Here is a 20,133-nt window from a genome sequence, read left to right on the forward strand (position 1 = left end):
CACTGATATCGCTCAAGCAAGTCCTGTGTCACTCCCGCTGTATGCAGGCTTGCATTATTATGGAGGAGAATGACTGCACTGGTTAGCATTCTGTGCCAATTGTTTTAATGGTGTGGCAAAGCCATTAAAGCATCTGACAATAGGCCGTTGCAGTTCACTAATTATGAACATCTATCATCTTGGATTTTTGTTTCAGTCATTGCTTGGAGTCTTACAGTCACCAATGAGGGCCGGCCTGAGCGATCTTTGTCATGAAAGTTCTTCTGTCCACTAATAAAAGTGACACACCACTTCTAAACTGATGCTTCGTTCATCACATTACCGTAAACCTCAGTTACCTGTCTGCAAATTTTGACAGGTTGGACTTACATGCACTGTAAAAGTTAATAACATTATCATACATTTTAAAGTCACAGAGCTAAGTATTAATCAACTATATTCAATTGAGCTGCTGCCAAACTGAAGGTGATGGGTATCTAGGGCAGTGGTCAGTTGGCAGTGGTGGTGGGGGATATGGTCGCATGTCAAAACAAAACATTCTCTACTTTCTGAATGGCCCTCATAGCTATTGTTAATCTAATCCAGTTTCCTTGATATTTGCACAACTACATTGATAAGAAATACATAAAAACAAGTATCCACATGATGTAAGAATGGATGCCTGTTTACAGTGAAAATTATTATTTATCCTGCTCATAAAATGAATTTTCACTTCACAGTGAGGTGTGCACTGACATGAAATTTCCTGACAGATTAAAGCTTCTAGAATAAACAAAAATAATCTGGAAAATTATTAAACAACCTACAGATAAAAACAGTGAGACAAAAAGAGTTCCCAGATAATAGTAGTAGCAGAAATGGTGATACTTTAAAATCATTGAGCACAATGGTCAGTTTGGTTTGATTGTGAATATGTAACAATGTAACTGTTAATATGTTGCAGGAGACTGCGAATAGTGGCTCTAGAGTTAGCATGTCTAGCAGCACTGCCAGCGTGTCTACAACAGGTGCAGGATGAATTTGATGGTTGGTTAGTCCAACCAGACTACAGACCCCATCCTGATCTGAGAACACTTGTGTACCATTATGGTAAGTTGTTTGATGCCTGTGAAATATTGACTAATGTGGAAACCTCATCCTTCATTTACTTTCTTCTTGTCATCATTGTTGTTGTTTTGGTATTGTGGTGGTAGTACACTACTACTACTACTACTACTACTACTACTACTACTACATTACATGTTAAAACAGTATTACATTGAAATTTGTTGCTTGAAAGACACCCTTCCATGTTACTGCCTTCATGTGACTCCATCTCTCTTCTTTATAATCTGTTATGATCTTCAGTCTGAAAATATTGCCTGAAGGATTCAGTTTTGACAGGACTGCAGCAACTAAAGTGCCACTGCAAAGAACACATGTTTAACTGCACTGTAATAATTATGATTAATCCAAGAAAGTTTTACATTTACTATAGATATTAGGGAATAAATATAAGTAGTTGAAGAATCGGGATAGTTGTAACTAATCAGTAGATATGCATGATTATATTTTATGCCTGCACTCTAGGTAAGTTTTTTTGTTAGACATTTATCCAAAAGCCTAACTTTCCAATGAATTAAAAGCTGTTCTTTTCCATGCACTTAGAATTCATACTTCAAATAGCTGCAGTACCAAAATTCAGTTTTCCTTAAATATTATGTTCAACACTGATTTTTTAAATAGTAACAAATAGCTTTTCTGAGCTCTGTTAAAAAAACTGATAATAGTTATGTCAAAGCTTTCATTTAAAACTACCTGTGAACTTTCAAAGACTGAGGTGACAACTATTTGGAACATTATTAACAAAAGAAATAAAAAAGTGCCCCTAGTGAAACTGGGCTGGGCCCCCAGAAAATAACTATGGCAGAATTGATGAATTTTCAAACCATTGGGTATGGAATTCAATTATTACTTTTTCACAGTGGCAGCAAACACTCACCCAGTAATAAAGAACCTAACAGAGATGCACTGCATTTTCTTGAACAGACACTGCATGTACCACCAACAGACATTAGTTTCAAAACTACAACACCTGAGCACATTAAAAAATTTATCAAGTCACAAAAAAAAATAATTATGCAGACTGTGATGATTCTTCTAGTACAGTGTAAAAATCTTGTTTTGACGTAATATGAGTAGCCTTAACCTATCTTCATAACCAGTGAATGACTGAAGGCATATTTCCTGATAGACTAGAATAAGCTGTAGTAAAACCCATCAAGACAACTGGATGAAGAAAACCACCTTTAATTAGAGACCTGTATCACACATCACTCTTTCAATTTCTTTCAGAAGTGTTTGAGACAGTGGCCATGACACAAGAATGACTTGTGTAACCAACCAGAATTTGTGAACTACCCCTCAGTTTGTCTTTTGTGGAAGATTCTCCACTGAGAAAGGAAGTGAAGTTCTAACAGAGCTAAACATGAACTTTGAGATTGCCAAAGCCTTTGATTTTATGGATAAGAAAATTCCACATAGCCAACTAAAGTGGTATTGCATTAACAGCATCCCTTGTGCATGGATGGAGTCTTACCTTTTCACCAGAAAGCAGAATATGTCATTAACAAATTGTTTCACAGGCATGAAACGCAGCTCTGAATTAGGGAACATAACATATGAAAAGCCACAGAGATCAGTAATGGGTCAGATCTTGTTTCTGACTTACATGAATAATGTTCCAAAGATTTTGAAAGACCTTTAAAAACTATATAGCAAACATTGCTACTCACCACATAGCGGAGGTGCTGAGCGCAGATAGGCACAACAAAAAGACAGTCACAAATAAAGCTTTTGGCCATTAAGGCCTTTGTCAACAATAGACTAGACTCTCTCTCTCTCTCTCTCTCTCTCTCTCTCTCTCTCTCACACACACACACACACACACACACACAAATGCAACTCACACACACAACTGCAGTCGCAGGCAATTGATACCAAAACCACACTGTATCATGAGACTGCAGTTTCATTTGCACGCGTGTGTGTGTGTGTGTGTGTGTGTGTGTGTGTGTGTGTGTTTTACTACCCATGATCTGTATGATATTGTATATTGGGCGTAATTGCTTGAAAAATGTGAAACAGAAGAAAAAAAGAAGAAATGTCAGGAAGGTGAAACATTGTATGAGAATAGTTGAGAAAAAGGTAACGTCACATGGGTTGGGTTGTGAAACTTCCAAGGCTACATGCAATAAAGTTAAAGAAATTTACAAAAGAGACATTTCTCAAAGAACTCTGCAGTTGGTTCAAGAATTTTAGAGTTTCAAATATGATAAAACTAGAGACATGATGAGTAACATATATGCACTGCAGAACATAGCATTTGAATGAATTGACTACAGTCAGAAATGATATCAGGTACCATACTCAGGTACTGTTTATTTTGCCAGGTGAATTCAAACACTTTTCTTCAGCATGGGATTTGTCACCCAGTGGGTGACAATCTATTTGCAAGGCTCAATGAACAATTGAAAACTAATCATCAAGAAGAGAGTATTGCCTTTGATGTTTGTTTTAACAAAAATAAAAGAAAGGCTCTAATTTGTAACAACTGCGGTGGAATTGGACATTTTGCAAGAGACTGCAAGAATCCTTAGAAGAAATAATGCTGTCCTATTCTCAAGGAAAATAACCACACAGAAGAAGAGTACTACTTTAAAAATGAAATTCAAAAAACTGAAGCCTTTCAAGCCATGGCCCCACTGCAAAAGTACAAACATAAATGAGAAGAATGTTATTTTAAGAACAAAGACAACAAAGAAATAGCATTTTTCATGCTGAAGACATCACACAAGATGTAGCCATTGGAGAAACAAGAACGAAGACGATATTCAAGAAAACAAGAAAGAAGTCATCGCTGAAGAGAAGAAAAAAGAAGACATCAATGAAGAAAAGATCAAAGAAGACACTTTCTCCACATGAATACAACAAAGAGAATATGTCAGAAAAAGCTAATGCGAGAGAAGAAATAGCCATCATTGTAGATAGTGCATTTACAGGACATATGTGTAATGAAGTGGTCAAGTTAATCAGGCCCAAAAATGGCCATTTTAAACTTTTGCCCCAGTTTGGAAATATCGTAGATCCAGAGCTGAAGTTAACAAATGTGAAAGACTATGATAATGTTGTGCAAACTGTCAGACAAGGTGGATAAATGAGAATAGTAGCAACAGGGTGAAAACTGTATTCTCAAGGATGTTATGTGTGTTTCTAAAATGAGTAGAAATCTGATGACTGAGTGCTGTTGGTTAAGTAGAATGCACTGTTGCTTTTAGTAAATATTTTGTTCAAATCTATGAAGATAAAATACTCAAATTTAAAGGACCATAAACAAGAAATTGATTGTAGGAATTGAAATAAAACTAGAAATGCAATCACTGTTGACAGAGGAAAAACATGAATGGCAATAGGTGAACTTGTGAGCAAGAGAATGTGTAATGGAGTTCCTAGTAGTTTATCTTCAGCAGAAAAATTGTGTGAGAGCTAAGCTAACAAAAAACCAGTTTCTGTAGTGAGAGAAATAGCAAGACTATTTGAAATGATACAAATGATACACACCGATATCTGTGGAGAGAGAGAGGGAGGGGTGGGGGGGGGGGGGGGGGGGGGGGGAGAGAGAGAGAGAGAGAGATCCTCCAACATTAAATAGATACAGATGCTACATGACAGTATCAGTTGATTTCGTTCCTTTTTGTGCAACCTATTTGTTAAGATTTAAATCAGAAACTGCAAAATTCATAAGAAAGTAGCCTATGTGGTAGAAAGTGAAAATCAGTTAAAACTGAAAGTTCCAGAAATAGAAAATGATAATTGTGGTGAACACGCTAATTCTTAAACTAATGACTATGCAAAGAAAAAGGAATTATTGTAGATGATAGTATTTCTCATAGTCTTCAACTCAGTGGGAAAGCAGAGGGACTAAATCTAACAATGATTAATGAAGTAACAGCTATGATCTTCAATAGTAAACTGAAGAAAGAATCATGGGGAGGATTACTCACAGCTATATATTTAATCAATTTACCTTTGTTGATTGTGCTCCAAATGGCTACAGACTATTTGATGCAGACAGAAGAAATATTATTGTCTTAAGAGATGTTGAATTCGAACAATGTGTCTCAAAAAAACTGTACAAAAAATATTGTTATTGGTGAAATATCAAATGACACTAACACTCAAGTAAGTGAAATTCAGCATCAAGAAAATCAAGCAGAAGGATTATGCAATGAAGAAAGAGGAAACTGCAGTTTAAGGAATAGAACACATTAGAAGAAACCTTTGAAAGATTATATTAGATTAGTACTTGTTCCATAGATCATGAATACGACACTTCGTAATGATGTGGAACATGTCAGGTTAATAAAAGGTGTCTATACAAGATATTACATTACACAAACTATTATATACACTTGATATTTTTAATTTTTTATATTTTTTAATATATTTTTTGTGGGGCTTGGGGAAATTACCCACTTACTATATCCAAAAATTCATCTAATGAGTAGAAGGAGTTGCCATTAAGAAATTCTTTTAATTTCCTTTTAAATGTGATATGGTTATCTGTCAGACTTTTGATGCTATTAGGTAAGTGACCAAAGACTTCTGTGGCAGCATAATTTACCCCCTTCTAAGCCAAAGTTAGATTTAACCTTGAGTAATGAAAATCATCCTTTCTCTTAGTGTTGTAGCCATGTACACTGCTATTACTTTTGAATTCATTTGGATTGTTAATAACAAATTTCATAAGTGAATATATATGTATATATTGTGAGGCTACAGTAAAGATCTCTAGCTCTTTAAATAAGTGTGTGCTGGATGATCTTGGATGAGCTCCAGCAATTATTCTGATTACACGCTTTTGTGCAATGAACACTCTTTTACTCAATGATGAGTTACCCCAGAATATGATGCCATATGAAAGCAGAGAATGAAAATAAGTGTGGTAACCTAATTTACTGAGATGTATATCGCCAAAATTTGCAGTGACCCTAATAGCATAAGTAGCTGAACTCAAACGTTTCAGCAGATCTTCAGTGTGTTTTTTCCAGTTCAACCCATCATCAATGCATACGCCTAGAAATTTTGAATATTCTACCTTAGCTTACCGACTTCTGATCGAAGTCTTGGTGTCATTAGAAGATAATGTAACAGCATTACTTTCATGTGAAGACTGTATTAATGGTCCAAATAAAGAAGACTGGATAAAAGCAATAGAGGAAGAAACAACATCACTTGAACAGAATGGCACATGGAAGTTGGCAAATCCGAAGAAGACCATAGGGAAAGAGATTTCGACAAGAAAAATTGATTTTTAAAGTCAGAGATGATGGTCAATGTAAAGCCAGACTGGTTGTCAGATGTTGTCAGCAAGATCAACAAGAAAAAGATGTAGATTTCAAGGAATTATTTAGCCCAGTAGTAGATACAAGTTCACTAAGACTGTTGTTTTCTGTGGCAACAGACAAAAATATCTATATGAGAGTGTTTGATGTAAAAACAACCTTTTTGTGTGGAAAAATGGATGAAGAGACTATTGAAGATGCCTGATGGGCACAAAGATAAGGGAAAAAAATTGTGCTTTGGAGAAAACTCTGTGTGGACTTAAACAAGCTCCAGTCAGATGAAATAAAATTCTGACTTTTCAGATTTCCTAAAAGCAGAAGGACTGATTCAGTTGAAATCTAGTCAGTGCATATTTAAATATGCAACTGCAGAAATGTACATGTTGATGATGGAACCACTACAGAACAAGGCTTTGAGAAAATTGGAAAGATGCTAAACAAACAAAAGAAGAATTTTGAAATGTCTGTGGTTGAAAATCCATATACATAAGTAGGGATACAATTAATGAGGACAGAGGATGCAGTATTTCTACATCATGAACAACGTATGAAGAAAGTATAAAAAATCCAATATGACTAACTGAAGGACTGAACACTCAATTAATTTCAGACAGGGAGGCAAGTGAAGAAAATGAAGAGGATGAAAACATTAAATTTTCTTATTGTGAAGCCACAGAATCTTCTGTATTTGTCATGTAAAATGAGACCAGATCTTGGATTTACATTTAATTGTGAGAGCCACTTCACAGGAGGTCCAGAGAAGGAGGGTTACAAAATGACGAAAGAACTCTGAGATACTTACAGGATTCCAAGAAGTATGGCCTTTTCTGTAAGAAAAAAGATGGTAATATTATACATCTAAACGTGTATTGTGATGTAATTACGCACAAACTTCCAAGACTGGAAGAGTATAAGTGCACACATTATTCTGTATAATGGTGCTCCCATTAGTTGTTGTTGTTTTTTTGTGTAACTTCATCAACTGAAGCAGAATACAGGGTATATCAAAAAGAATTATCCGATTTGAAAAAATCATAACTATTATGTTATTTGAGATATGAACAATGTACTATTGGAAGGAGCAAACTCTTGAGTTTTACGTTGTTCCCGCTAGGTAGCAGCAGTGTGCGCCCACTTCAGTTCTAGTAAGAATGGTGTCGGGACAACAGAGAGCGTTTTGTGTTCTACATTCTGTGCAGTGCAGGTCACAGTAACAACTGTTCAGCGTGACTTTTATACAAGGTATGGTGTGAATTCTCCTACAGCACAGAGCATTAGATGATGGCATGAACAATTCCGAGAAACAACTTGTTTGTGTAAAGGCAAATCAATGGGCCATCCCTGAGTGTCTGATACAGACATCGAACGCATCTGCCATAGTTTTCTTTTCCCACAGTTGGAGACCAATTCGAACTTCATTTACCAACAGGATAGGACACCTCCACACTGGTGTGTGGATGTGCAGGAATTTTTAAATCAAAGGATTACTGAACCATGGATCAGTTGCACTGGATCAAATGATTCAGCCTTACATTACAGGACCTGACTGTATTTGTCTTTTGGGGGTTTATAAAAGACTCTGTTTATGTCCCTCCATTACCAACAACAATGAATGAACTGAGACGTCGCATAATAGCAGCTGCGGAAACTGTATCTCAAGACGCGCTCGCTGCAGTATCGGAACAATATGGATACTGCGTTGACATATGCCATGCATCTCAAGGGGGGGCATATTGAAAACCTATGAAAAGGTATGAAAAAAAAAAGCTTTTGGAGTTTCCATTCATCAAGAAAACAAAATTCATTGTATATGTTTATTAGTTTCAGAAATATAGACATGCCAAATCAGATGATTCTTTTTGATACACCCTGTACATGCCAGCAGCAGAATGCAGTAAAGGAATGAAACACATCAAGCCCCTTCTGCATGAGCTATCCAGAAGAGAACTGAAGACCATTCTTCTTGTAGACAAAGTGCTATTGCAAATTATCAAATCAGCATAGTTAGACGAAGCAAACATATTGATGTGAAATTCCACTGTGTTAGTGAACAGTACAGAGAATGTTAGTTTGAGATAAAGTATTGTAGTACAAGAGGACAGTTGGCAGACATACTTACCAATGCTCTGCAAAGGCCTAGGTATGAACAATTTAGAAATGGCATCATGAAACAGGTACCATAACTTCAGCTATTTCAGTTTACTGTGTGAGTAACTAAAAATGTGATAGTTATTGAAAGAAAACATTATATTTTAAGGGTGGATGTTTAAAGTGTTACAGAGTTGGTAAAACATAATGTTTACAATAGGGTCTCCAAAGGTTATCAACTAGCGTAATAAGAAAATGAGAGTTATCTGGGACAGTATGTACTGTCTGTGTCACTGGTCTGATGTTGTACAAAGATGGCAATACAAATAACTTATGTAGTTTAATCAGTGTGTGTTATAATATTTGTAATAAAGTGAACAGACAAAAGCAAAAATGCAGCAGACAAGCTATTACCATATTGTGCCATCACTGACACATTAGCACTCGTGCCCATGTTATGGATGCCAAGTTTGTGGAACTTTGGAAGCAACAGTTGTCATTGTCACAGCAGTTCACAGCAGATAACCCCTGTTGCAGCTAGCCTACAGTACAGTCAGTACCATAAACAATGGGGGCAGTCTTATGCAGCATGGGCTGCCGACTTGCAGGGTTGTGCACGCAAATGCTCTTTCACATGTCAGAGCTACAAACTTTTGCATTTGGACTCTCTGATTTGGGATGTGATTGTGCACTTTCCCCCTAACAAGGACATCACAACAAAAGCTTTGGTCAAGTCCAATCCTAGTCTTGGTGAAGTGCTTACAACTTATAAATCTTTTGAGATTGCTTCAAAGTGCCATTGAAATGATCAAATCAGCACAGTCAAATGAAGCAAGCATATTGATGTGAAATTTCACTGTGTCAGTGAACAGTACACAGAATGTTTCTTTGAGATGAAGTATTGTAATAAAGGAGGACAGTTGGGCCTACCAATGCTCTGCAAAGGTCCAAGTTTGGAAAATTTAGAAATGGTATCATGAGATAATTACCGTAACTTCCATTTAGAAAAATATTCAGTTATTCCAGTTTACTGTGTAACATTCTTGAGTGTCCCTTTTGTAATGTTAACTGAGCAGTTCAGAAACACCCTCCATTATTGGCACTGTGACAGGCTTCACAGCCAGAAGTGGCTGCCTGCACCATGCAGTGGATTGTGATGCCTGTGGCAAGCAGTGTGTCCAAAACAGTAGCTTTTTCTCAACTTGATGCTCTGTTTGTTTCATACAAAGAGATTTTTGATCCAGTACTCAGGTGTGCACATAATTTTACCGTTCGTTACATCTCTGTGAAACCTTCAATTGTGCCAAAATATTGTAGACCTCACCTGCTTCCATTTCAAGAGGAACTCGCAAGGCTTCAGGACCAGTGCATTATTTCCATAGTTTCCACCAGTCAATGGGTGACACCTAAGGTGGTCCTTAAAAATATAACAGATCCATACACATGTGTGGTGCTTTTAAGCTTGCTATTAATTTTCAGTCCAGCATTGATCTCCATCCACTGCCTTGCTCACAGGAATTGTTAACTAAACGGGCTGGAGGGCACTTTTTTCAAAGACAGATTTAAAGGATGCATACACTATGTGATCAAAAGTATCTGGACACCTGGCTGAAAATGACTTACAGGTTTGTGGTGCCCTCCATCAGTAATGCTGGAATTGCAATATGGCGTTGGCCCACCGTTAGCCTTGATAACAGCTTCCACTCTTGCAGGCATACATTCAATCAGGTGCCGGAAGGTTTCTTGGGGAATGGCAGCTCATTCTTCACGGAGTGCTGCACTGAGGAGAGGATCAATGTCGGTCAGTGAGGCCCGGCACGAAGTCGGCGTTGCAAAACATCCCAAAAGTGTTCTATAGGATTCAGGTCAGGACTCTGTGCAGGCCAGTCCATTACAGGGATGTTATTGTCATGTAATGTCTCCACCACAGGCCATACATTATGAACTGGTGCTCGATTGTGTTGAAAGATGCAATCGCCATCCCCGAATTGCTCTTCAAAAGTGGGAAGCTAGAAAGTGTTTGAAACATCAAAGTAGGCATGTTCTGTGATAGTGCCATGCAAAACAACAAGGGGTACAAGACCCCTCCATGGAAAACATGACCACACCTTAACACCACTGCCTCCAACTTATACTGTTGGCACTACACACACGCTGGCAGATGACGTCCATCGGGCATTCGCCATACCCACCCCACTGCCATCGGACTGCCCCATTGTGTACCATGATTTGTCACTCCACACAATGTTTTTCCACTGTTCAATCGTCCAATGTTTATGCTCCTTCCACCAAGTGAGGTGTCGTTTGGCATTTACCAGCATGTTGTGTGGCTTATGAGCAGCTGTTCGACCATGAAATCCAAGTTTTCTCATCACCCACCTAACTGTCATAGTGCTTGCAGTGGATCCTGATGCAGTTTGGAATTCCTGTGGGATGGTCTGGACAGATGTCTGCCTATTACACATTACGACCCTCTTCAACTGTTTGCGGTCTCTGTCAGTCAACTGACAAGGTCAGCCTGTACACTTGTATGACACAAGTGACACCCAATCACTTGAGCACGTTCGAAGTCCATGAGTTCCGTGGAGCACCCCATTCTGCTCTCTCATGATGTCTAATGACTACCGAGGCTGTTGATATGGAATACCTGGCAGTAGGTAGCAGCACAATGCACCTAATATGAAAAACTTATGTTTTTGGGGATGTCCGGATACTTTTGATCACACATTGTATCTCCAACTGCCTATCAATGATATATCATGTCAGTTGGTGTTCTTACACATGCCATTTGGCTTAAATAGGTACAATCACTTCCTGTTTGGGGTTGTGAGAGCACCTGCCTTTCTCAAAAAGTATTTACAACAGTTGGCCTAAGGTATTCTGCACTGTATTAGTTATTTGGATGATATCATTGTTACTGGGTTACATGTGGGACATCACAGGAGTCTTTAGTCCCTTTCTAAATGCCTCCAAGGAAATGGCTTACACTGTCGGTTGGAAAAGTGGAGTTTCTTTGTCCTCGGGATCAAATATTTGGGGCACATTCGTAGTGACAAGGGTACCACTCCCACGCATGACCATGTCGATGTGATCATAACCATGCCAGGCCCCCCAATTGCAGTTGTTGCTGGAAAAAATCATGTACTCTGCCAACTTTATTCATCAAGTGGCACAAAACACCTGCCCCCTTCCTAAATCAGCTGTGCAAAAAGGGTGTAAAATTAGTGTGGCTGGCTGCCAGGCAACAGTGCTTCAAAGGATGGTCTTAAAGTGATGCCATTTCATGCCATATGTGCCAAGGCTAGCGGCAGTTGCCTCCAAAATGCTAACTGCACTGCATCTCAACTATTCACAAACTGAGGAGGTGACTTTGGCAACTATTTACAGGGTCAACGTATTTCGTGTGTATTTGTATGGCTAAGTGTTCCACCTACTGACATTGTTCAGGCATTGGTCAGCTCCTGGAAAACATGGCGCAGTATCACATTGCCGGGCATTGTTTTTAAGTGGGTACCACTATGAAATCCACTTTCGCCCAACACGTCAACGCAGATGTCTTGTCCCACCTTCCTCTTGGCCCTGACACGGAATTCAGCTGCAAGGAGACAGTTTGTTTTGCTCTGGATCAACATCTCTAACAAACCATGGATAAATTCCCGCTAATCATGCATGAGGTAGTGCAAGCATCTTCCTGTGACCCAATTCTGAAGATAGTTTTGTCTGCAGTTTAGAAAGGATGACCACAGCATGTTTCCCACCAGACCATCTGGCTTTTTGCAATTATTTTTCACTGTGTTACAGGCTCAATGCCATGAAGTGTGTCTTAACATTGGCCACAGAAAGCTGAATGCAGGGTTGTCATTTTGTTCGTACTCTGTCCACCATCCTCCAGCTCCTTCATGTTTGCACTGGGAGATGTCACACGTGGAGGCATTTGCCCAGCATCATTGCTGACATTGAATGCACATACCACTCTAGTCATGCCTGCTCTCACAATCAGGAGGCCTCTGTGCTACATTTCTTGCAATATCCCTGCTCTGACCACCCATGGGAGAAGATCTAAGTTGATTTTGCCATACCATTTCAAGAAGCTTTGTGGTTGCTAGTGGTGGAAACTTCCCATATGTCCTTTAGATACAGTCCACTTCTAATCCTACTACCATTCCTGCCCTCAAGACCATTTTTGCCATTGAGGCTTGGTGTTCGACAACTAACCCCAATTTTCACTGGCACAGTTCCAAGTCTCCTGTTGCCACAATGGCACTGAACACCTGACTGCTGCCCCCTTTCATCCTGCCTCCAACACGAAGGCTGGGCAGGTGGTCTGGGCATTCAGCATTCAGATATGGAAGATATTGCTGATGTCATCTACCAATTATGCCTTTTACAGCTTCTTCACAACATATAAATCCTCCCCACCCGCCATCAGCGGAATCAGTTTGACCAAAATTGAGCACAGACACTGGGATCTGACCCTGTTGGACCTCCTGCAACCCAAACAACGTGCCCAGCACATGTGCAGGCCTGTCTACATGTAGGGCACTTGTGTCTGGGTGCACACATTTGGCTAGTGTCTGCAAAGGATCAAAGTGCTCATTGTATGCCACAGAGGCTGTCAGTTGTTTGATGATGCAGCCAGGCATGTCTACCTCACCCGTCACAGCTCCACTCGCAACCACAGTCGCAATCAATATCCCCAACCCAGCCTCTGCCTCTGTCACTGTTTGCAAAGACAGAGACCAGGGTCACCACCACTGTCCCTCTCATCCTCGCCACGTGGCTCCACTTGTCATAAGGTTGGTGAGGGGATCATAATTTTTGGAGTCTGCCTTTCCTCACAGAAATTGTACTGACACAACCTGCTGCCTTCGGCACACTGCTACCTCTGCTGCTCTTGCAGACCTTGGGCGGGCCCCTTGTGGGGGCCAGCCCCCAAGCCTATGATTCTGGATCTGCTGGTGGAGAGTTCTGCCACTCCATCCCGTCCCCCCTCTCCCATGCTGAAACATGCACAGGCCATGCCATTTTCCATTCTATGTACTGATTTCAGGGGGAAGGAGTTTAATGTCACTGCCAGGGGCTGATATTGATGGTGACTCTGAGGCATTACATCTAGTGAACGACAAGCTGCCAGAGTGTGAGCATCATGTCACATGAACCCAACCACTCACAGCAATGGAGCAGGAGTGGACATAAAGAGTTTTGTGCCTAACGACAACACTGAGCACAAGAGTGACACCACATCATCTTCTCATATGAGTCCCAGTTCTGCATTCAGCATCATGATGGAACCCATGTGAAGAGGCTCCGAAGAAGTTGAATGTTGCCTAATTGTAATCTTCATCATCATATGGGCCCCAGCACTTGGTGTGATGGTATGGGGTTCCACAGGGTACACAACACAATCACCTCTATTTAATGTAGCATGTATGCTGGGCAGCAGCTGTTACATTTCTGGTATGTAAGGCAAGTGGCTGTGCCCTCTCTTCAAAATCTCCATGACATTGTCTTTCAACAAGACATGTTGTGACCTACCTCGATACGAGGCATGTTTGACTGTTGCCCAAGCAGCACATTCTCCCGATCTATTGCCATTTGAAAATATCTGGTCATAGGTTGCCAAAATTTTGACATACCATCCCTTCCCAGCCACTATGATGAGCTCTGGCACAGAGTTCAACTGTCATGTGATGACCTACTCGTATCTGTCATCCAAACTCAGTTCGACTTGATGTTTGACTGCATTTGAGCACCATGTACTAAATTTCACCTCCTGTTCACTCATAAATCTCCTACAAAATTAATCATCTGTTCTTGTTATTATATTCCATACACATAATAAGTCAAGTTTTATTATTTGCTGTTCTTCTTGGGGATGCAGTTTTTATGATCAGTAGTATATTTATTCACTCCCTACCTCTTTATTTACTTTTTTCCCGTTCTGCAGCTTGTTTCATCCAGACCTATTTACTTCGAGATTTGAGATCTCATCTTTCACGTATTGATTATCAGCAGCTCATTGTTTTTTTAAATTATTATTATTAGATTTGGCTGTTTGTCCATAGTTATTTCCTAATAACATCCTACATGTTGTACCTTTTGTGCTAGCTGGGTTTGGAGAGAATTTTCTTAGTCATTCACATTTGCCTGTACATCCTTTCCTTCTCCTACAACATTTTTATTCTGATGAAGGACATTATGAAAGAAATCAGAAAAAAGATAGGAAGCTGACATCAATAACACCATAATAGACAGAGCATAAGCTCAGATAGGATGAAGGCAGTAAGGCACGCCATGGAACATTCAAATGTGAATGACACTATCCTTCCCAATGTCACTTAACAATTTTAGCACCTCACTCAGTCTTGGTCAGAGATTTAATGTGTTCTTAAATTTGTTTATGTATCTACAGTGCTCTAGTTCTTGCTGTTCTTGTATATGATAAGACCTATAGTATAAGACTTCATATGGTTGTATTTTGCCATAAACATCAAAAGTAGACAAAGAAGTAATCTGTACAACTTGTACAGAGCAGTGTCCTAAAATTGAACACATTCCTTCACTTTTGCTTCTGGCCTTAAGAAGCAATCACTGAATTTAATGTCATACTTAAGCTTTTAGGTGTGAAGTTGCCATGAAAATGAAGATTATTTCTAACAGTTGCTAAATTCTTGTCTACAGGAATGTCAGCAAATGGGTCATTTGAAAGCTGGGAACAGATGTGGCAATTATATGTTGCTGAGACAGATGCACAGGAAAGAACAAAACTACTGTATGGGCTTGCAGGGATCCAAAATGAGGAGGCAATTCGCAGGTAATAATTTAAATATGGGCAGACAATCCCCAAATGCTAAGCTGTTTATATGGCACTACTTATCTCATCTGTACTAATTTCAGAGATATACAGAAAAACATAGTTGACTGGCACAAAGATCAATTTTTCTCAGTGGTTTTATCAAGTTATTAAATCATTATTAAATTATGTCACAAAATGTATGTACATTATAGTTGATGCACAGTTTATAATTTTAATACACTTATTACATTTTGTAGCAATGTTATGTCATAAAATATATTTACACAGAGACAATATTAAGAGAGATTTATTACGCAAAAATATAATGTTAAATATATACTGCCAGACAGAAAGAGGAAAGCATCTAGAAGACATGATCAGATGTCAGTGTAACTTCATACATGTACACACCATTGGCAAGTATGTAAATGACCAGAGCTGCACTTCTCTCTGATAGGTAGAACAGCCACTGTTGTTCATGTTTAGTGTTGTTACCATGCCTGGTAGGGTATTAAGAGTCATGAACAGCACTAGGTGTTAAGTGATCACTGTGAAGGACATGGAGATACCACATACTTGTTGAGACAGTACCATCAGCATCTGATAGAATTTGAAACAGGTGTCAATGTGGGTCTGCATTTGGCCAGCTGGTTGAATCATGCAGCATCCACATTTGTGGGACATTCAGACATGACAGAGACCTGATGTTGGACTGCACCAGTATTTGAGATTAGGTTCACTAATCGTCAACATTCTGGTTGAACATGTCTGACCACCACAATGGAGGATCACCGTACTGTCCACCAAGAACATCACAACCCTTTCACATCCGTGCCTGCCATCCAAGAACAAGTAATGGCCTCTCTACAATATTCTGTGTCATCCTGCACATTTTGTCAGAGACTAACAGCAGCTGGACTAAGGAATTACTGTCCCATGTGTAGGCTGCCTGTTACACCACAGTGGCACCATGATCGGGGAGCATGGACTGCTGATGAATGTCATTGCAGTGTGTTCATTAATTAGTTGTGATTTCATCGGAAAGTATGACAGTGACATGGTTTGGAGAGAGACAGTGGCATTACTCATGGTGTCACAGTGAGGGGAGCCATTGGGAAACTCATGGCACAGTGGTATATGACAGACTTCCTGACAAGCTCATATTTTACCTCACATGTGGCAGTATCATGGAGTAATTTTTTAAAAGGATGACACTCATCTAAACATGACACATGTCTCTACAAACTGTCTATGGTGTTGAGGTAGTTGTTTGACTGGCAAGTTCCCCAGAACTGTCCCTAATTGAACATGTGTGGGACTAACTCAGCTTCCAAGTCTATCCCAGCGCCATTATCTGGGGTATCAAGGACTGTTTACAACAGTTGTGGGCCAGATTGCATTAAAAGATGATATAGCAGCTTTATGACACCTTTCTCAAATATATCAGTGCATGCAGCCAGGCCAGGGGAGCAGGAATGCAATGTTGTACTTATTAGTGGGCTCATTATACCAAGTATTATAAATTGAACCCAATTTTGTAATCGCTGAAATGACATCACATCACATCTCAAATTGTGAAGTGTCATTTTGTTTTCTCCTCCCCTTCTTGATGTTTCGCATTTGCTATCAGGCAGTGTATCGGATAGTGGAAAATCATAAGTGGGATAGAAACCGTAGAATGGATGGCACTAGCCACTGTTTATGTAACAGACACATTGAGCTGTCTGTAGAAATATAAACAAGAATGTGAACACAGTTGCTCAGATTACAGCTTCCATTCATCTTCACAAAATATTGGTACATGTACAACTACAGTGGCAATTCCAGTTATTTAATAAATTACAGATAATTTTTCTCTTGAGTATTATTGGCATTAACACAAGTAAAATATATGTTTATGTCTTATTGTATTATTCTTATTCAGGTACCTCAACTACACAAAGGATGAGAGCTTGATAAGATCACAGGACTTCTTTACAGTCATTGGCTACATCTCGGGCAATCCTGTGGGCAGTCAAATTATTTGGGATTTCTATAGGTAATTTTTTAAAATAAATTTGTCCTGTCAAACAATAAAATTAGTATTAATTTTAAGGAAAAACTAACAGATATGCAAAATATTACAGTTTTCATTAATTCATGTGTGCAATAAAAATGCACAGATTATACTTAAACTTTTCTCTCCAGTACTTAGTTCTACTGACATCTTGAGGTACTGGGTTCCTGCAGGGTATCAGTGTAACACTGATATCCAGCAGAACACCCGACACATCAAGATGTCAACAAATTTATGGGTAAGCCTGAAAAGAAGTACATTTATTTCTACTGATATTTGTGATAAGATTCTTAATTTGAATTCCTTGAAGAACTTGACTGGAAGGACACATGTGAAAATTTAGAATGGTAGAAATAATAACAATGAGTGAAGAGTACTTTGCTCCTCTCACTTGAAAAAACATTATTTTCATTGTTATGTTGTGTGGCTTGTGCAGTGTGGCAACGAAATTTCAATGGGACACCACTGAGGAAGGTGTGGTAGCGGTAAGGATGATTTCATTTGAAGTTGGGGCCAGGAAGTTTCTTTCGCACATGCCCCAGTAGTGACAATGCATTGGCCAAATGAACAATGTGTAGTTATGGTAAAGACCTACTTTTCTAACAATCAGTCGCTTGTTACTGTGCAATATAAATTTTATGCACACTTCAATACAGCCACCTTAAGTCCTGTTCCCAGCCAGCAGTCAGATGTTTTGTGGGTCGACTCCTTCAGGGCCACTGACAATTTACAAACAAGAAGAATGGGGGGTTACCATGGCCCATGAGTTCGCCACTGAATGTCAAAGCAGTAAGTTAGTGATTTTTACAATCTCTTCGGTACTCAGCAGTCAAGCAACATTTTCCCTTTTACTTTCTGATTCTCCTGTGAGACAAATTTTTCATAACCACCTCCATTTTTAATTTCTAATTTGGTTGTGGTGCAAGTGCTCTGTGAATGTAATTTTTCTGCTAGTCAGAATGTGAGTAAAGAGTTGTTTGTAAAGTAACCTCATAATGTGCTGATGTTCTTCAGTTATGAGACGCACTTTCAGCTGGCTTGGTGTGTGAATAAATAAAACATGTGCTACTGCAGTGTCAACAGTCCCAGAAAATGTAAAGAAAGGCCCCTTCATTCAGAACATGTAACTGTTTGCTATACATTGCCAAGAATAGGGATAATTGGTCCTTGTGGTTTGAAGAAAACAAGTGTCATTAAATATAAATTCTCACTGATTTGTCTACGTTAGTGAGCCTTGCACAAATTGATGTTTAGTATGTGTGGTTTCAGCAATATGGGGCCACAGCACACACAGTTCGAACTACAATACATGCATTGTGGAAAAAGTTCTGTGAGCACCTGATCTTCTTGAAGGGCAATCATCTGTGGCTGGCATGTCCAAGTTTAGCCTCCCTTGTGATTTTTTTTTATACTGACATCTACAATACATTGTTTACATGTCAAGGGACCCTCACATAGTTGAAGGAGAATTCTCACAAAGAAACAGCCTGCGTACCAATTGCTATTCCCAAAAACGAAATTTCAAGATTCAAGTAAATCAGTGAATTGATAATTTGGGTATAATTTCCTAGATATCATTTATGTTTTTTTTTATTGAGCTCTCAAATTTGCAAGCTTCATGGCATTCATGTATCTTTTGAACTAGCATTTAGGCTTGTTTGTATGATTTTAAACAAATTCATCTTCATCATGTCCATTTTCTACTTTTGAAAAGCAGATGTGTTGTTTGGTTTCAGTAGATGAAGATTCAGCAGTAATTTTCTCATCATCTTGTCAACATGCTTGTAACATCTGCTAATTTTAAACACAACCTATCTCTCATTCTTGTATTCTGCAGCTTTTACTTTTGGCTTCCATTACTTAAGTGCATTATATGAAAATGCAATAAGTGATGCATGTTAGGACAGAGAAATATAATTTCATTTGTCTTAAATCTTTTAAAATAGGGTAGACCCTTTCGTCTTAATGTAGTTTTCAACTTAAGTGACATTTTGCACATAAAATCATGAGACTTTCCTTGTTTCAGAAATGAGTGGGAATACTTAGTGGAGAGATTCACACTGAACAATAGATACTTAGGCCAGTTAATTCGGACTATAACAAAGTACTTTAGTTCACAAGAAAAACTCGATGAGGTGAGTAAACACAACTCTGGTATGTGTTTTAATGTCTAAGCAGTAAATATTAGAAAGGGAGATAAAAATCAGCAGCTGTCTTTTTAAAGCATAAACAAATACTTTTCATTCTGTTGACTGTCAGTGTGCTATATACTTGATTGCTACAAGACCTCTGGCAAGCCCTGTGCACCTTTAAGCCTGGTGCTGTATCAGTTAATAGATAGAGGAAATACAATGTTAAGTCTACTGATCTCAACAATGCCCTTAACATACCCTTCTTGACATACTAGGTACTGGTGGAAGATCATAGCAGCAGTCACATCTCCAGTTACTCAAAACTAGTGAATGGCATAGCACAAAGAGGGCAAAATATTCTAGAAGCTCATGTACTATTTGAGCATTCATTTATTTAATATTGCCAACCAGGTCGTTCTTAAAAGCAAAGTACTCGAGGATCCTTTGGCCCTTTAAGTATGGCACTTTAGTGCAGACCATCACATTGAGCTGTGGGCTTCCAAGTTATTGGAACAAAGGTTACCTATGGGGAATCTCATACCACTGCAGACAGAAAAGAGAGAATCCCTTTGCCTTTGTCAGAGTATTCTCTCATTGAGTTGTCGCTGCATGGATTTAGTTGATTCTACCAGAAAACAAAAACCTAGAAAATGCCAGTCTTGGTCAGAAATACCCTCC

The 20,133-nt window shown here is 39.0% G+C and overlaps 1 protein-coding gene across 3 annotated transcripts in view; it reads left to right on the forward strand.

Annotated features, from left to right (window-relative positions):
- The window catches only part of LOC126236128 (glutamyl aminopeptidase-like), a 470,917-nt gene that overhangs the window by 445,753 nt on the left and 5,031 nt on the right, over nucleotides 1–20,133 (forward strand). For all 3 annotated transcript variants that reach the window (XM_049945203.1, XM_049945205.1, XM_049945204.1), the window contains 4 exons: nucleotides 944–1,089; nucleotides 15,153–15,285; nucleotides 17,192–17,305; nucleotides 19,350–19,458. In XM_049945203.1, coding sequence (XP_049801160.1) covers nucleotides 944–1,089; nucleotides 15,153–15,285; nucleotides 17,192–17,305; nucleotides 19,350–19,458 — 502 coding nt within the window. The remainder of the gene's footprint in view (nucleotides 1–943; nucleotides 1,090–15,152; nucleotides 15,286–17,191; nucleotides 17,306–19,349; nucleotides 19,459–20,133) is intronic.

The sequence above is a fragment of the Schistocerca nitens genome, chromosome 2, assembly GCF_023898315.1.
Source record: "Schistocerca nitens isolate TAMUIC-IGC-003100 chromosome 2, iqSchNite1.1, whole genome shotgun sequence".
NCBI lineage: Eukaryota > Metazoa > Arthropoda > Insecta > Orthoptera > Acrididae > Schistocerca > Schistocerca nitens.